The sequence below is a fragment of the Egretta garzetta genome, unplaced genomic scaffold (genome assembly GCF_000687185.1).
Source record: "Egretta garzetta isolate BGI_Z169 unplaced genomic scaffold, ASM68718v1 scaffold2, whole genome shotgun sequence".
In the NCBI taxonomy this organism is placed as follows: domain Eukaryota; kingdom Metazoa; phylum Chordata; class Aves; order Pelecaniformes; family Ardeidae; genus Egretta; species Egretta garzetta.
Genome location: NW_009258894.1, coordinates 4,440,980 through 4,457,678, shown reverse-complemented (window position 1 = coordinate 4,457,678; position 16,699 = coordinate 4,440,980). Strand labels below are relative to the sequence as shown.

The window sequence follows — 16,699 nt, the reverse complement described above, 5'->3', positions numbered from 1 at the left end:
TTTTGCTGCTGGACACTCCTCACCAACCTGTCCTCCAGTTTGTTTTACAGAGGTGATGGAGAAGCCATCAGAGCTGAGTCAAAGGCTCCTCCATGCTACATCTGCCCATAGATAATACCTACTGCAGCACATAGCTCTGCTCCTCCTTCTGGCAGTGACACAGCCAGATGTCCCAATGCAAAAAAAAAGTGCAAAGGTGGCCCCAGGATGTTCTGCCCACAGTCAACCCAACACAATCCTCCCTCCAGCTTGCATCGATGCCGCTGAGTTACCTATAAGCTCTTTGCTGCAGATGATCCTCCTTGGAGCCAAATCCACAGCATCCTCAGGTTGTCTTCACCTTTTGTTGCTACCATTTGCTTGAAATAACATAGTATCAAGAGATTGCCCCGTGTTTGATATTCTTGCCTGTGCTTGGGAGGCTGGGCTTGTTGCGGTCTTCAGGAAATGTGCCACGAAACGTGCCCCACCGAAGTGCTGATTAACTGGGGGTGTGCAGTGAGCCATTTCCTAGGGGGGAACCGGCAGAACAGGGTAAGCTGTGTCCAGCTGGGAGGTTACATTAGCTGGAGCAGAGGCTGGTGAAGGGCTTTCTCAGAAGCACTTGTGTTTGGCAGACAGACTAGATGGGAAAGGAAAGAAGAGGCACTTCCTAAGCTACAGTCTGTGGTTCACTTTAACACCGGCTGTGGTATCTTGGCAAAACGTGGCTTAATGTAAGCAGCTGAAGCAAACATACCTGGAGTGGTCAGCAGAGAAGGTCTGCCAGGCTACAGGGAGCATTCAAACTAAAGCAAAGCCACTAACCGAGGGAATTGCCTACACACAACTTCCCCCCACTTTCCCCACCAAAGGGCAAATCTCCCTTCTGACCCTAGCGCCCGACAGCATAACTTTTGCGGAGCTGAATGGCAAGTTGAGATCAGAAGCCCTCTCCCAGCAAGAGTCACTTTTCATCCCCCGAAGCAGAATCCTTTTGCGACCTCATGATTTGGTAGAGAGTCTCCCTGAAGTGCTGGTCCCGGCTCAGTCTTTTGGCTGTTTCTTTCAGCTCCTCAATGTTTTCAGCTTCTGCGTGCGAGAAGATGAAGGACTGGGACTGCTTCACTGAAACGAGAGCAGCGCAGAAAGGTCAGCCTGTCCACCTGGGACACAGACGGAAGACAAGTCTTCGCTAGAGCACACATGCCATGCGATCAACACGACTGAGAGCCTGGCGAGGGATGAGCCAACCATTGCACTCTGATGGCTTCACCTTACTGTTTTCAGAGGAAGCAAATGCTGACAGCATGGAAACACACCTTTCTTCTTTACAGCTGCCTCTGAGTTAGGGTATAACATGATCTAACCTTGCACATAGCCACTCTGAGCACAGGATTGGATCGGACAATGTCCAGGTGTTCCTTCCAACCTAACTCAGTCTGTGATTAAACATTCAGATGAAGTCAGCTTTGAGCATGTTTTTTAGGGGCCCAGGACCATCACAGCAATTACCTTTCGACACACGTGATGAGACAGGCAACCAGTATGCAGACTCAGTGCCTGCTCTCTGGGTGGAGAAGCTCCAGGTTTCTCTGTAGCTCCATTCTACTGCTAGAGAATATGAAATAATAACCACGTTTGCAGACCTTACTGCTCTGCCAGCCCCATCTGCACGTATCTGCTCCTGCAGGATATGGAGTAAGAAGCTGCCCGATACCTACGGTCATTCCACGAAGCACTGGCTCTCCGGCGGTGGAAGCGGCAGCTCTTTATGCGCCGAGTGGCAGCCTTATGGATGTACACAGAATTCTTCATGATGACTGGCATCTTGGCCTCCAGCTCGGCATTGCGGATGCACTCTTCAAAGAACTCTGAGGAGAAGATGTCACCGTGAGCAGTGATGGGAGAGACACTTCAAGCAGTGAACCAGTCACAAGGGACTGCATTTGTTGATGGCAGTGACCTTCAACACCTCCCTAGATCTTCATGAACAACAATCCATGATGCCCCAGAACATCATCAGAATGAACAAGTTCAAACTGACAAAAACCTCCAGTCGCCAACAAATGCATACTCAAATTATAGAAAGAGCTCCAAGCATCCATTCCCCATCAGTCATTCCCACAACTGCTCACAATTCAGCTGCCAAAAGCTTCTGATATTATGACAAAATGTCTCAAACTCTCTTGCAACAGGGGGGTCTGAAGCCTTGCCCATCGCGCTTCCTTTGAAGGACTTCTAAAACCAGTCAAGTCTAACTGCGGAAAGGGAGGTGTTGGCAACTCTGTCACGGGCACACACACCTGGGCCATACATGGCCAGGGATTTCTTACTAGCATAGCAAATACTAGCACATACATTACAGGCTCCATGCAAAGTCCCATGTCCAAACTCCAACAACATTATTCTGTCCCCCTCTGCTCTACAAGCTGCTTTTTCTGGCCCATTTCCCCTCTTACGGTCTAACTGGCGTTATCTTCTGCCACTCCAGTCTTGCCATCCTCCTGCCTGTCGCAGGTCCCTTGCTGTTCAGAGGGCTGACGTGCTAACGTGCCCCAACTCATTCGTGAAAGGGCAAGGCAAAGCTGCAGGGATCACTTGGAAAGACTGAGGCAGTCTGTGCTGGGACTGATGTTAAAGCAAACATTGCTGTTGCCTCACTTTCTCTAGAATTTTGCTCATCGTTACCTTCTTACTCTTCTGAAGAAAACATCCCCCAAAATTCTAAGGTTGGAAATGAGTGTCAGGAGACGTTCAGTGCCAGAGGTTACTCACTTATGCCCTGTGCAGGTAGCTCAGCTCTAGTTGAACGCTGAGCTGAACATATCCACTTCAGCTCTGCTTTCTTACCGTGACTCTGAGCCAGTGGGATGAAGTTCAGAATCATGCCTTTTTGTCTCAGTTTAGAAATCTGATGTAGGAACTACTGAATAATACTTGTTTTCTTTACATAGATTTATATGCATGAATTATAAATACGTGTGTATGTATATAAAAACTATTTATACACGCATTTATACTTGTATATGTAACAGTGCTCAGAATGCCACAGGACTTTTTGGCTTTTCTATACTGGCCCAAAACATCCACCTTTCACTGAAACGAAGCCTTAACTGCACAGATACAGCACCTTTGTAACAGCTTCCCCCTGCACTATACTCGAGGATGGACAACAAGTAAGACTTCACCCAGTTGAAGCTGCTGATGCCAATTCCCCAACCTGACTCAAGTCAGATGCTAGGGTAATAGCCCATCTTACCAAAACAAAACAAAACCCCAAAAAACCACAGCAGTGCTGGGCTGATGCAGTGATTCAGTTCTAAATAAGGATCCAAACTTCACCTGCTGGGTCACCTACCAGCATGTTGCTACAGCAACCACAGTCTTCCTAAACTGCTGATGTTCTCGTAACCAGGATGAGAAAAGATTATACTGAGGGGAATCAGGGACTCTCTCCAACTCAGACCGAGTCAGCCTTTACAGCTCTGCCACAGCTGCCCTGTTGACATTTTGGAAAGCATTTGCTCATCTCTGCCCCTAGGTTTGTCTTCCACCCAACAGGGAAGGCAGGGATAATCTTGCTCTCCTTTGAGGGCAAGACGCCAGGTGCCTGCGTAGCACATTCTAGCTCCTCAAAAGGGAGGGGTGGTTGAGGTACAAAGGAGTTAGGAGAGCACATTATGTGCAGCTTTGCTGATCTGGGAACTTCTTTTTGTGTCTGGGAAGATGGGTAGAAATATTTCCTCTCTGAGCTTGCTCATCTGTCGAGGGGATGGATGACTGACTTACTTCTCAAGTTACTGACATCTGCCTTCATCTTCTCCTCTTTCTCCTTGTTGCAATCCAGAGAATTTAAGCCTTGCTCCAAGCTCTGCAATGCTTCCTCAGCTTCCCTTAGTCTCTTCTCCAGATCCATGCGTACCTTCACCTCAGCCTGAGGAAGAGAATAAGCATTGCTGAAAAACAGCTTGCATCTCGATGGCCATCCTGCTGACTCACAAGGTCTGTGAGGGACCCACCAAGCAGATGACAATGAAAAGACAACAGTTAAGGAAAACCAACAGAAATATTGTAAGGCAACATAAAAGTTGTTCTTCATGTCTTCAGACAAAAATTTGAATTTGAAGTCCAGATTATTTTAGTAATTCTCCTTTGCTCTGACTTTCATTTTCACAGCTTCCCTCTCATTGTATGAACCACGTGGAATCAGAGATGGCATTTCAACACGTGAATTTGTGCTTTTACAAGTACTTGCAGCTGAACAGGAACAGAAGGACATCGCTCCAGCTGCGACGGACTTCAGATAAAGGCAGTCCATTCCCACAAAGGGGTGTACAGTACTTAGTTTCAGAAACAAAACACAAGAAAAGTTAGAAATAAAGGGTAACATCAGTAGTAGCTTAGCAAATGAGAATAACTAATACAGCTTAGGCCAACTTTGCTTTAGTTTGGCCAAGTGGAAGGTTACAGGATAAGAAAATCTTAGAGGTGCAGGAAAAAAAGAATCGGAGGTTTTTTTGACAAAATATTTGTAGAAGGAGGCTGAGTGTCAAACAGGCAATAATAAGCATAAACTTCACATTATTTAGGTTAAAATAAAATAGCAGACTTTGTCCAATTACCTTTGCCTAGATTAAGGTATCTTCCATTACCGGGGTAACGAAGGAGGGCTGGTACCTCACCTGCATTCCTCTGCTTTTGAACCCAAGTTCATGCAGAGGTTCCTGAAGATTTACAAATCTTAAGATTGATTCTCTGAGCACAAGTGAGGAAGGAAGATTTCTGCTCAGTTCTGCAATGTCCATATTAGAATTTCTTTGAAATAATCTTTATTCTTGATTGCGTTTCCTTTCCTCTTTTATTTTTTTGTCCTCCCTCCATCTTTAGGTGATGCTTTCACAGTAGCGAGTGAAAAGACTTTTACTGAATGTGTTAGCCAGGCCTTAGAATGAGAAGATAAATAAATACTAATGCTACATAGATACACCATGGCAACTTCACGTGTTGCCATGATATGAAACATGGCAAACAAAGATTTGCGACCACAAAATGAAAACAAAATAAACCCCAAGTCTCCCGCTTGATAGGGGATGAACTGAAAGGGAAAATGAGAGAACTCTGGGCCCAGGGACAGCAATATGCAACATATGCAGGGGATACCTTGAGGTCTCTCTCCGTCTGCTGCTTCTCCGCGGTCAGCTCGGAGAGCGAGTTCTGCAGCGCTTGCGACTGGGAAGAGTAAAACTCCCTCTCCTCCTCCAGTGCTCGGGACCGCTCCTCATTCTCCTTCATCCTGGTGCACGTCACAGCAAAGGCAGATGACCATTCCCACCCCAGCACAACTTGCAGGAAGGAAGGGGCTCAGTATCGGGATGGGGCATACTTAACTACCTGGTTGCCCTGAGCAAAGAGGCACTAACAGGAGCACTGTCCGTGTTTCAGTTCAATAACACAGCCATTCCTGGAGAAATCCAGGTGGGCAGCTCTTGAATGGAACATTATCAACCCCTAGATAAGGTCCAGGAGCACCAAACGCTTCTTTATAGACCAGTCCATGAACACTGAGTGGATTCATGTGCCTAAGCCCTGATTTGAAAGGAGCTGGCCCAAGCGGCAGCAAGGAGTTCAGCTGTCCCCCCTGAAGCTTTTATAACCTGAACTCCTGCCATGGGAACCAGACAAGCTTCCAGACTTGGCTTGTGTTGGTAACCAAAAAGCAAGTCAGCAGCTAGTCACGTCATTTGGCACAGCTGAGCCCGAGCAGGGCAAAAATGTCCTCTTCCCTTTAATGCACCCAGAAATGGAAATTATAAAGGATCTCGCCTCTCAGCAGGTCTCAGGATAAACAGGGGAACAGTTTTGAAGTGATCCTAATTTTAAGCCTGGAAGTATTTAGCCATACCCTTTCTGATTACCTCCCACCTGTGAGGGGGAAAGCCATCTCTTTTCCCACCCCTCTCTTCACACTGGATCTCATCTTGTCCCACATCCCTGTTTCTGGCACCACTGTAAGAGCCCCTGCCCCCACTTCACCTCTTCTCTGCCAGGAGTTTCTCCTCCAGAAGTTGTTGCATCTTCTCTTCAATCTGCTGCAGGCTGCAGTGCAGTCCCCAGATGGGGCTTTGCTCCTTGCTGGGGCTGGTTGGAGGTGGGAGCTGGCTCTCATTTTCTTCCAGCATCTCCAGCATTTGCTGCTTTTCCAGGGAGAGCTCCTTGGAGAAGGGCAGAGATTGTGAGTATCAGCCAAGGCTAACATTTCTGCTCCTATTCTTGCCTGTCTCCTCCCTGTTGAGTCCCTCCATCCTTACATCCACATGCCTCATTCAGATTAAAAACAGGAATAACAAAATCTGGTTTTCATTTCGTACCTGCTTCACGAGGAGCAACCCTCCACCATAGCCTTTACTATGCAAGGAGGCAAGAACCTGCAGGCTCCTTTGACATGATATCTTGGTAAGGACCCAGCTCAGGGACTGGACCCTCATGCTTCCCTAGTGCATCACTGATGCAGGCAGCTTCCCTGACTTCCCTCCTCACCTTGCTCCTCAGCAAGAACTAGAGGCATCCCCTCTGTGGTACTTCTAGCTGCGGGGCAATAGGACGTATCATGCTGGTTTCCTGTTGACTGTTTGGTCCAGTGTGCAACTAGGGCATGAATGGTCCTTCCTTAGCTTTCCAGTTCTTTTTTCATGCCCATAACTGTGGGCAAGGAGAAGAGCTCAAAGAACATCAGCAGCAGATTTTTGAACAAACTTGCAGGATCTGACACAAACATTAAGGATGACATTGAGGCTTCAGAAGGCCAGCTGTGTGGAAATTTCACAAACAATATACGTTGAGAAAAGCCATTTCCACCAACCCGCCAGAGTGATATCAAGTAAGGAAAGGGTTTAATACATCAACACTCCATTTCCTAAATTCCCATGTGGCAGATGATTCCCTGGGAACCAAGCTCCCTTCTGTGAATAAGGAATGCCTCTCTGCTGCTCCAATTTCCACCAGGACTTAGGGAGTTAAAAAAAAAACCCAAAAACCAAACACCACAGAGAACAGAAAGCTATCACAGACTGGAAGGGTAAGCTCTAGTCCAGCCTCTTGTTCAGAGCTGGTCTGTCAGCACAGCAAGATAGGGTCATCTGTGGCTTTCTACACTCAAGTTGTAAAAACCTTCCGTGATGGAGGTTCCTCAGCCTCTCCCACTGCCTGCCTACCTGTCTGGTGAAAAGTCTCTCCCTAGTGTGCAACCTGATCTTCCCAAACTGCAATTTATGGTTATGGTCCTACGTAACATCACCTGGACTGCTGAGAAAAGTTTGGTTCTGGTGGACTCCATGTCACTTCTAGTCCTTTTCTGCAGGGGATTTTGGCCTTTATATCAGCTACCAAATGAACCTGTTCATCCACACAGGACTTAACTCTGGCACTGGCAGATGTTAGATTCATTCCACAGGACAACATTGCTTTCAGCCATGGTCAGGTCTCATGGATAGTTCCCAAAATGCTGTCACTCAGAGGGGAGAAGTGGTCACTCACCTCTAGGGTTTTCTGTAAGGACTGTGTGAGGCTTCGCAGCTCTTTCTTTTCTTCCTCCACTCCTTTAAGGGAGCGGGCTGTGAGCTCTAGCTCCCTGAAGAAGCAAAAAGGGTGATAGCTATTGCAGGGGAACACTAGCCCCACAGACCGCGCTGGGACTGCGCAGGCTGTGGATCGCTTCGTGCAGGACCTGTGACCTCTGGTTGGTACAGGCAGCCCTGGAGAGTCAGGAGCTTGCCAGGAAGCATCACGCCTCGAACACCCTGCAGGTACCTCCTGCCTCCCGATCCCTGTGCCTCCCGATCGTCAAACCAAAACCAACTGTTGGCGTGTTTCTCTAGCAAGGGCAAGGCCACGGTTGCAACCGGAAGAGCTCAGACAGGGCAGTCATATCTAAGAAGATATAGGTCTATGAAACAAAAATGGTTCACAAAAATCACACTGGCTTTTCCTGCGATGTTATTTTAGGGAGAGAAAAGGAAAAAAGAAAAAAAAAAAAAGAGGGCAATGGCAAAACATGCCCTTTCAACACTCAGGGCGAAGCACTTTGATCCTTCTGTTTCCAAATACATTTGCTGTTCATATTTTGCACAGTGTAACTCTTAAAACGGCAAAATTATTCTTGGTGAGGCAACTTCATCATCCACCCCCTGACATTCAGCTGACAGTGGAAAACCAGATTCAGATGGCTGGAGCCCACATGGCTGGTCAGTCAATCAAACTCATTGCCTCTCTGAAATCCTCTAGCACCTGCCCGTTGCCATGCTGCCCCGACTAATCTGGGGTTTGCTCATGTCCCAGCCCTTCGAAAATGAAGTTGCTGGAGCCCTGAACACAAAATGAAACTAAACTGTATTCTGTTGGTCACAACACAAGCGATAGACAATGCAGGTAAACAGATCCTAACTGTTCCTGTTGAGTCCCTATATGTTTTGGTCCATATAGCATTTATCTCCTTCCTACATGCACAAAATAGGTGGATTTGACGAACTGGTTTGATTCACCACCACAGCAGCACTTGGGCCCAGCGTGGGAGTTTGTGTCCTTTTCCTGCCCAGCACAGTTTGCCTCCTTACCGCCTGATCTGTTCCTGCTCCAGCCGCAGCTCCCGTACCACCTCTTCAAACCGGTGCTTCTCTGCTTCCAGGACCTGGTTCAGACGCTCAAGCTCCTGCACCGAAAGAGAAGGCAAGAATGTACTCTGCTGACACACTTACAGCTAGGAAAAGCTTCCCTGTGAACAGTGCCTGGGACTTTTAACCTGAGCTATGTAGAGTCATGGAGCATCCAACTCCACCACGCTTTTGTCCAGGGGCAATTAGAAGGGATTGAAGGTCAGTTGAGGATTTCCAGATATCCAGAAGGCCCAGCCAGGTTACCAAGCACCTAGAAATCCCAGACATGCTCCCTGCACAGAGCAGCTCTGCTGCACATATATAGAAGGTCCAAAGCTCCCCGGGAAAGCTGGGCTCAACATCCGTGTACCATTTCCAGGCACTTGCATGTGCAGGTACAGAAAGCCCAGACATGAACATGACAGCGCCGGTACTGCTGCACCTGAGGTGTGATATTTCCACTATCTCAGCCCTGCTTCCCATCCCCGCTGGGACAGGAACACACGAACTGCACAGTTACAGCTTTGCACAGTTTAATCAGCCTGGCACTACCTTTGTGCTAATAAACCCATGCTTAAACAGCACTGAACGCCACAAGCTATCCTCAAGCTGTGAAAGAGTCTCTTCCCCTAGTCTAGAGGAAGCAGTTGTACCCGAGACCTACTGCAGATGGAGGGGGACAAGGACAAAGCACAGCGAGGGTCCCGCTCCTGATCAGGTCCTTTTGCAGCCTCAGCTTCTAGGCAGAACTCCTGCTGCAGGCCCAGGCAGGTCCCAAAACAGCACTGGCGCCAGATAAATGCATAGTAAGACTCCTGCTCCATGGTGCAGGTACACGGTTCAAGCTGCTTGCCCAATGTCTTGCTCTGAAGCTTTCAGGCTCACAGCAGGTCAGGCTGCCCACAGCTCAGTGAGCTATATATTGACTCCTTCATCCGTACCAAACTCCTTCAAACCTGGCCCCATCTGCTCTTTGTGAGCAACGGAGACACCATGCGTGGTTTTGTAAGAGCAGAGATTTGTTCCAGGGTCTTTAGACAATGGCATTCCCCTCCCTGCGGCTGTGGGTTGTGCAGCAGGCTACCTCACCAGAAACGGATGTCACCCTGCAAAGGCAGAAGTAGCCTAGCCCTAAAGGAACGTCCAAGCCACCTTTGGACTTTAGCTCTGCAGAAATATACACAGGAAAAACACAGGCCTGAGAAGCCTAGGTCAGCATTGCCGTCCTTTGCTAAAGAGGGGCGAGAGCCATTTTGGATTAACTGGAAAAGAGAGCATGCAGCAGTTTGCAAGATTGCAACGTGGTGCAATCCACGCAGCATTTCCTACCGTGTAATGGGACAACCCATCTGCAAAGCTATCTTACAATAACTTTACAATAGTGCTGTAAAAACCAGTATAGATTTGGTGTAAGTATGAGAATGAGCTACTTTACACTAAGTAAATATAAGTTAGGAATATTTTTGAAAAAAATAATAAGCTGCATAAATTAAGGTATAATAGTAACATCTAAGGGAGGGTTCTCTTGGGCTTTCCCAAGTGCAATGTTTATTATTTTGCTCATCTCTGGTGTGTCCAAAGAATAAACCACATTGCTTTTTGCTGGTTCTTGGCTCTCACAACGGTATCTCTACACTAGAACAGCATCAGGTCTATTTATTTGCTTTCTAACTGGGGAGACTGACAAGTTGATTGCCAGAGTCGTCTTGAATCTACCAATTGACAAGTGTTTAATTCAACCCAGTGAATATGAATTCAATCTGATCTTCCTCCCTGGTCCTCCTGGAGACATAATCACAAGGATGCTGCGTGGAAAGTACCTGGGAAGGGGAGCAGGGATACACCTCAGGATCCACCCTGTGGCACGGGTCTTACTCCTCTGTTCATCCACAGGGCCCAGAGGTTGGCTGGAGACCCTTTCAGCTCCGCAGCCTCCCTCCCTGAAACCTAGCGTGCTCTCAAACCAACAAGTCCCGACCTCCCAGTCCTGCCACATGGAAGATGAAGGGAATTGGCTTGTGATGAACGCTCACCTCTTTTTGCTCCCTCTGCAGACACAGCTCTTCTGTTTCTTCCATTAGCTTATCTGCAAACACACACATACACAAAGGCCAAAATGCAGAGAAAAGCAATTTATGTCCTGGGGGGTATTTATCAGTATGAAACACTGACTGTTTGGAGCTTGAAAACGCAGCATTCCCTACTGCTCTGTGTGTGTCTGTCTGGGAGGCTCCAAGGGCTGAGATAACACTAATGGGATGCTCTGTAATTTCCCTCCTGCCAAATAACTTAATAAAACTAAACAACCATATTGCTGTGTACTCCTCAGAAGCTTTCCTCTCAATGTTCTTAAGGAGCATTAACAAACTAACCTTCGCCATCCTCTAGCTGAGCCAGGAAAACGCCCTTATCTCTGCTTCACACACGAGGCAGCAGGGGCATAGAAAGGTTAAGCGGGTGCCCAGGGTCGCACACAGCATAGCAGCAGTCAGTTCTCCTCCTGCAGTTCAGTGCCCCATCCCCACCCCCCTAAGCAATCACCGTCTCCTTCAGCCCCCCCGGCATCACCGCCAGCTCCCTACTGTCACCTTGGGATGTCCCAGCCAAGCTCCCTACTGTCACCTTGGGATGTCCCAGCCAAGCCCAGGTACCAATCCCCAACCTCAGCCACAAATCTTTTTGCCGTTAAGAGTAGTTCCCCTCAACATCAGTTGCGCTTGTCTACCGAGAAGGATGCGTGCCCACTGGAGACTCCGCTCTGATCCTTACACTGCGACCTGATGTACCGATGCTCTGCTACGCTCTAACCTTAAACAGAGGCTCTGCCTTAGGCAGCTCTTAGTTAGGCTTACGGGAAACTAGACAGAAACACATTCCTCATAGTTAAGCCTAGGGTTTAGCTCTTGGCTCTGCCACCCGGCTGCCGTGTGAGCAGGGGCAGATCCACTGTAGCACTTTAGGATTTAAAATCTTCCCAGTACCAGGTGAGAAGGATGCTAGCGGTTTCCTTTGTACTGGGCTCCTGAAGAGATTACTCCTGCTGGCAGGATTACTCTTGCTAGGAGGAATGCAGATCTCTACTACCCCCTGCCCACAGCAGGGCTCCTGTTTATGTGACTAAAGCTCTGCTGACCACCACTGCTGCCTTTCCTGCCTTGTCTCACCCTCTTCCTCCTCACCAGGACCCAGCACAACTGCACTGTAACTACACAGAAGCTCTCCCACGTTCCCTCTTCTGCCCCTCCTTGGGCCCAGGGCTTGATGGGCTTCTGCAAAGTCCCACCCCGAGAGATAAACCTGGATCCCAGCTGGGTGGGAGGTAACTCTGGGGAGATTTAGGAAATTCCCCAGAGCAGTGTTTGCTTCCTCCAGAGAGCCTTGTCCTGATGCCAGGAGCAGTGCTTGACCTCAAAACTTAACTACAGGATGGACACAGGTCATTGAAGGTAAGGCCAATGAGGTAGAAGCTTCAGCAGTTATGGAGGAATAAATAGACAATCGCTGTCAAAAGGAAGTAACCAACTGTGACAATTGACCAGCTCTGAATGTTCTTGTCATGGACTAAAGAACACAATGGAACGTATATTTTATATTCCAAATACCTCCTGTTTGCCACAGAATGTGTATTTCTCTATTCCTCCATCACCTTGTCTTTTATCACACTGTGGCCCTCTTTAGTCTCTTCGGCTCTTTAGTCTGCTCTGTTGGTTGCAAAATAATGTTTTGACAAAACTTTCCTGTTTCTAACCTTCCTCCTGTCTCTCCAGGTCCTCCTCTTGGTGCTCCCCGTTATCCCTTTGTCAGGGGTGGAACCACTCCTCCTTGCCTGCCTTGCGTACCAGCCCATCCAGCAGCTCACACGTCTGAACAGTGCTTAGATGGCTGGAACAAACAGGCCTTGATACTTGAACTACAACCACTGTTACATGTGAGACCATATACTGAGATCACCCCTGATCAGCATGGATGCAGAAATGCAAAGGGCTCTTCAAGATTCCTCAAGTGGCTCGATGGTTAGGAGTAGAGACCAGGAACCCCTGGCTCAAGGCATCACCAACCTGAAAACACACAAAGGTGCCACTGGCTTGTCCAGAGTAGATGACTGTCCAGGCAAATGACTGGGCTCACAGGTGTGACCAAGCAGCTCCCAGGCCAGAGGGGCCTGTCTTGGGGAACACTCCAACTTAGGAGGCATCTGGGTTAAAGAGGCTGCTCTCCCTTGGCTTTTGCTATAGGCAATGTGGGGAGAGACAGATGGACCTCCAGAGGCAGTCAGGAGGGTACTGCCATCCAGAGGCGGTTTTCCGAATAGGGGATTGAACTAGATAACCCCCAGAAGCCTCTTCCAACCTTCTGTGTTCATCTGGAGCAACTGCTCACTCTCCATTGCCCGCAGAGAGAGCAATGAGAAATTAGCCGCTGCCATTAGACACCTCAAACAAGCCCATGTAAATCCACCCACTTTCAACGTGAACAGTGTGGGCAAATGCAGACAAAGACCAAGTAGAGCAAGGCCAAAACCACACCAACCAGATAGAGGAGGAGGAAAACTCATGCAAGAAAAGCTGTGATCAGCCTCAGCAATACCAGTCCTGTGTGATTCGGGGGGACGAGGGTACTGGCTGCTTCCCTGGTGAGCAGCTGAAATCAGCACACCCAAACTTCCCAGGGGCACCAAACATTTGTGCAGCCATCCAGAGCTGCAGGACAGCAGCATGCTGGCCAAGGCCCGTTCTTCCTTTCACACTCCACACAGATCTCCAGATACTACCTTAATGTTTTCATGCTTTGCCTTCAAAACGTGAATTTCAGCTGCTGCCTACTCAAAAGCTTTATCTGGTAAAAGTCAACAGTAAAAACCTGTAGCTGCTTGGCTTGACCACAGTGACAACTCCAGAAAAACAAAATGGGTAATTCTGAGGTTTATGGCTTTTGGAAGTAAGAGTTTCCTACCTAAATACTCCTGTTTCTCCTTGGCCAGCTGCAGTCCTTGGGCTTCCAGGCTCTCGATCATGGCTTCTCCCAGCTGGGCATTCTTCCAGGTCCTAGGGAGAGCAGACACAAAGCAGACAGTGTAAGGGAGCTAAGGGTCCCACAGGTTGAGGCAGGGGACTCAGCCTAGGGACCTACCAAGGAATTGAAGCACACAGACTTCATCATTTGGGACAGTGATTCTCTAAATTTTTCTCCACAAATGAATTGGAGAAATTTCCCTGCCATTCAGTAATTTATTCTTTTTTAAATACAGGAGCTGTACATCAAAACTGCACAGCTATTCAAATGTTTTTTGCAGTGTTTTGGAGATTTCTACACTGAGCTTAAGTCTTAAGAGCTCTCCAGATCAACCCAGCACATGCACAGCCTCAAAATGCAACAGGATGTACCTGGAACCCATTAAATGGATCCCCGACAGATTTTAGAACCAGATTTTAGCTTTCAACTAAACTAACTTCCCGTCTGCCAGTGACATTGTCTTCTGCAGCCTTTCCAACATTTTGCTGCTATAGCCACTTTTCCCCTTTAAATATTAACCATTTATTGACTCCTTCCCATAGCCTTCTACCGTCAGCCTGTCTGGTACCCAGCACCCATCCATCCTGGAACCTCTGCTAAACTTGTAAGCAACCAGGGTTTGATGCCTGGCCCCATGTTGTGATTTAAGTGCCTCTCCCTGAAAAAGTAACATGAAGAACCACAGATAAAAGCCAGAAAAGATGCTGGCGAGTAGGGAGAGTTAAAGGAAGCATATTCAAAGAACACCTTGTGTTATTGTAGGACCATTGGCCAGAGAATCTCGAGGTCTCTTGAACACATTATGAAACTAAGCTGGAAAAAAGGCCTGTGGAGCAGATGCCCATTACTGACTGAGTTGATAGGCAGTGTAGGCTTTAACACAGATACAAAATACCAGGGACAAGGACATACAAATCAAAAACAGAACCAGAAATGGAGTTTGCTGCTCACATCTATTAATATTTTATCTATTTATATAGATGCACATACAGGAACAGCTGTTGCTGCCCAGAAATTCTGCCATCTTTGTTAAATCCTAAGGGAGCTTATGAATATTAAATACCTGTAAGCCTTCCTGTACCAGGCCTCTTTGTGAGCCATTTGAAATTGTGGCTTTTCGGAAACCGTTAAGTTGGCAATCTCTTATAAAACAATTTCAAGGCAACCTGTACTTCATCTCTTACAAAAGCCAGACACATATATTAAACACACATCACCCCAGGGACCAGGCAGCTCACCGCTCCAGCAGCCCAAGCGCTGCCTTGTGCTCTTTGCAGCCAGCTGCGTTTCTTTTCAGCTAATGAGCATCTAGGATATTTCTAAAGCACAGAGAAAATTCGAACGCTAATTAAAAAGGTGATGTTTTGCCCACAGGTAGACATCTTCATCTTGAGTGAGAGCATGTGGGTGTGAATGTGTTTTTCCACTAACATTCTCTGATACAGGATGAATCTGATCCTAGAGAAACCAACAGCAAACAGCTTGGGGGAGTGGGGGGGGACACACGACAATGACCGTGTTTATCATATGATTACTTGGAGGGTTTCAAAACAGCTGTAGCCTTTAAAGTGTCTGTTTATTAGATTCACTTTTTCAGTGCTCTCTCCCTTCTCCAGCCTAACAAGATGTTTCCCGGTCTGTAACTCAAAGGTTACTACACCCACCGCTGTATAACTTAGAAGATGCACCCATATCGCTGTGTAGCATTTAAGATTTTATTCCTTTTCCCTGCTGGAACCAGTGCCAGTGTGTAAGTGCAGCAGTGGGAAAGTATAGGCTATGATTTCAGCTGAGGGGCAAACAAGTGCTTTTTTTATTTTGCACTTCTTACCACATGAGTTTCCATCAGAAAAAGCCACATTGCTTAAAGTGCTGGAAAACACAGGGTTAGGAAGTCTCTTGGGACAAGTAGAGAGTGCTCTTATAATACACCTATGAAAAAAAAACCCCAAACCCCACAACCCAAAGCTGCATAGTGTCTCCATTTGCTATACAGCTCAAACATCACCTGTTCCAGTCCTTTTGCAGCCCTGGGAGCATCTCTGTAGCTTTGCCTGCATTTTACCTTTCTCGGGAGCATCCACAACCAATATTTGGAGACACTTAGCACTTCACAGCCCACAGGACATCTGTACTATGTTACCTAGTTCTCCCTAGATAACAGTAATCATCTGTGTATCTATGGGGATGAGGAAAGTGGGGACACAAAGGTATGGCCACCCAAGGAGATGGGCTATAGGAAGGTAGGGCTGCCTAAGCAGAGGGTGTGAGTGTTGAGAAAGGAGGGAGTGTAGTTTTGCCAAGGGCCTAAAGGAGTAGAGATAGAGAATTGGTTCTTACCCAGCAGCAGCCACGAATGTCTTCCAGAAATCAAGAGAGAACCAGGACAACCCAGTTTTTGCTCCTTCCCCAAATACCAGGCTATTTTCTTGTGCCAATCCCAAAATGGCCCCAGCAGAGTGTCACGGGGACGCACATGGTGTCATAACTGTTAGCACATTCCTCAGAACAAGCTCTCAGCTGGGTTCAACCACATCAAAGAGTTGGTGGTCTGGTTTGGGGTTTTTTTCCACCCATTGCCCATCAAGTCTACTTTTAACCATTGCAGGGAATGCCCTTATGGACAGAGAGTGCGTGCCCCTCTCCCCCACTGGCAGCGGCAAAAGCCTCTCTGCGTGGGAAGAGAGCTTGGGCAGCTGGGAATCAGGGTGGCGTGCATTTCCAAAAAGCTTTCAAGATCTGGCAAGTGTGATAAGTCCCAATCCACAACACATTAGAAGTGTGGAGAGACCATCAGTCAGCTCCCCTCCATGTGGAATAAGTGGTTTCCCTATCAAACCAGGAGGTTTGGGAAGGAGGAAAGGGCTGAAGGCATCACGGAGTGCACTCTGATGGTGGAGGTCATAAGCAGCTGTGCAGGCAGACACACAGCCCCAGATGTAAAGAGGGAGCAGACAAAACTGAAACAAAAGGAGAGAGGACAGAGGACACTTCCCATTCTGGGATCATTTTTTCCTCTTTCCCCTATTTAACAAAACCTCACTCTATGAACTTCG

The 16,699-nt window shown here is 47.6% G+C and overlaps 1 protein-coding gene across 1 annotated transcript in view; it reads right to left on the bottom strand.

The window, feature by feature from the left end:
* Nucleotides 1-292: 292 nt before the first annotated feature.
* The window catches only part of PLEKHD1 (pleckstrin homology and coiled-coil domain containing D1), a 28,663-nt gene continuing 12,256 nt past the window's right edge, over nucleotides 293-16,699 (bottom strand). The window contains exons 5-14 of the mRNA XM_009634194.2: nucleotides 13,584-13,675; nucleotides 10,664-10,716; nucleotides 8,592-8,686; nucleotides 7,516-7,609; nucleotides 6,016-6,194; nucleotides 5,143-5,275; nucleotides 3,772-3,916; nucleotides 1,704-1,853; nucleotides 984-1,107; nucleotides 293-510 (exon numbers count right to left, since the gene is read on the bottom strand). Coding sequence (XP_009632489.2) covers nucleotides 441-510; nucleotides 984-1,107; nucleotides 1,704-1,853; nucleotides 3,772-3,916; nucleotides 5,143-5,275; nucleotides 6,016-6,194; nucleotides 7,516-7,609; nucleotides 8,592-8,686; nucleotides 10,664-10,716; nucleotides 13,584-13,675 — 1,135 coding nt within the window. The 3' untranslated portion in view covers nucleotides 293-440. The remainder of the gene's footprint in view (nucleotides 511-983; nucleotides 1,108-1,703; nucleotides 1,854-3,771; nucleotides 3,917-5,142; nucleotides 5,276-6,015; nucleotides 6,195-7,515; nucleotides 7,610-8,591; nucleotides 8,687-10,663; nucleotides 10,717-13,583; nucleotides 13,676-16,699) is intronic.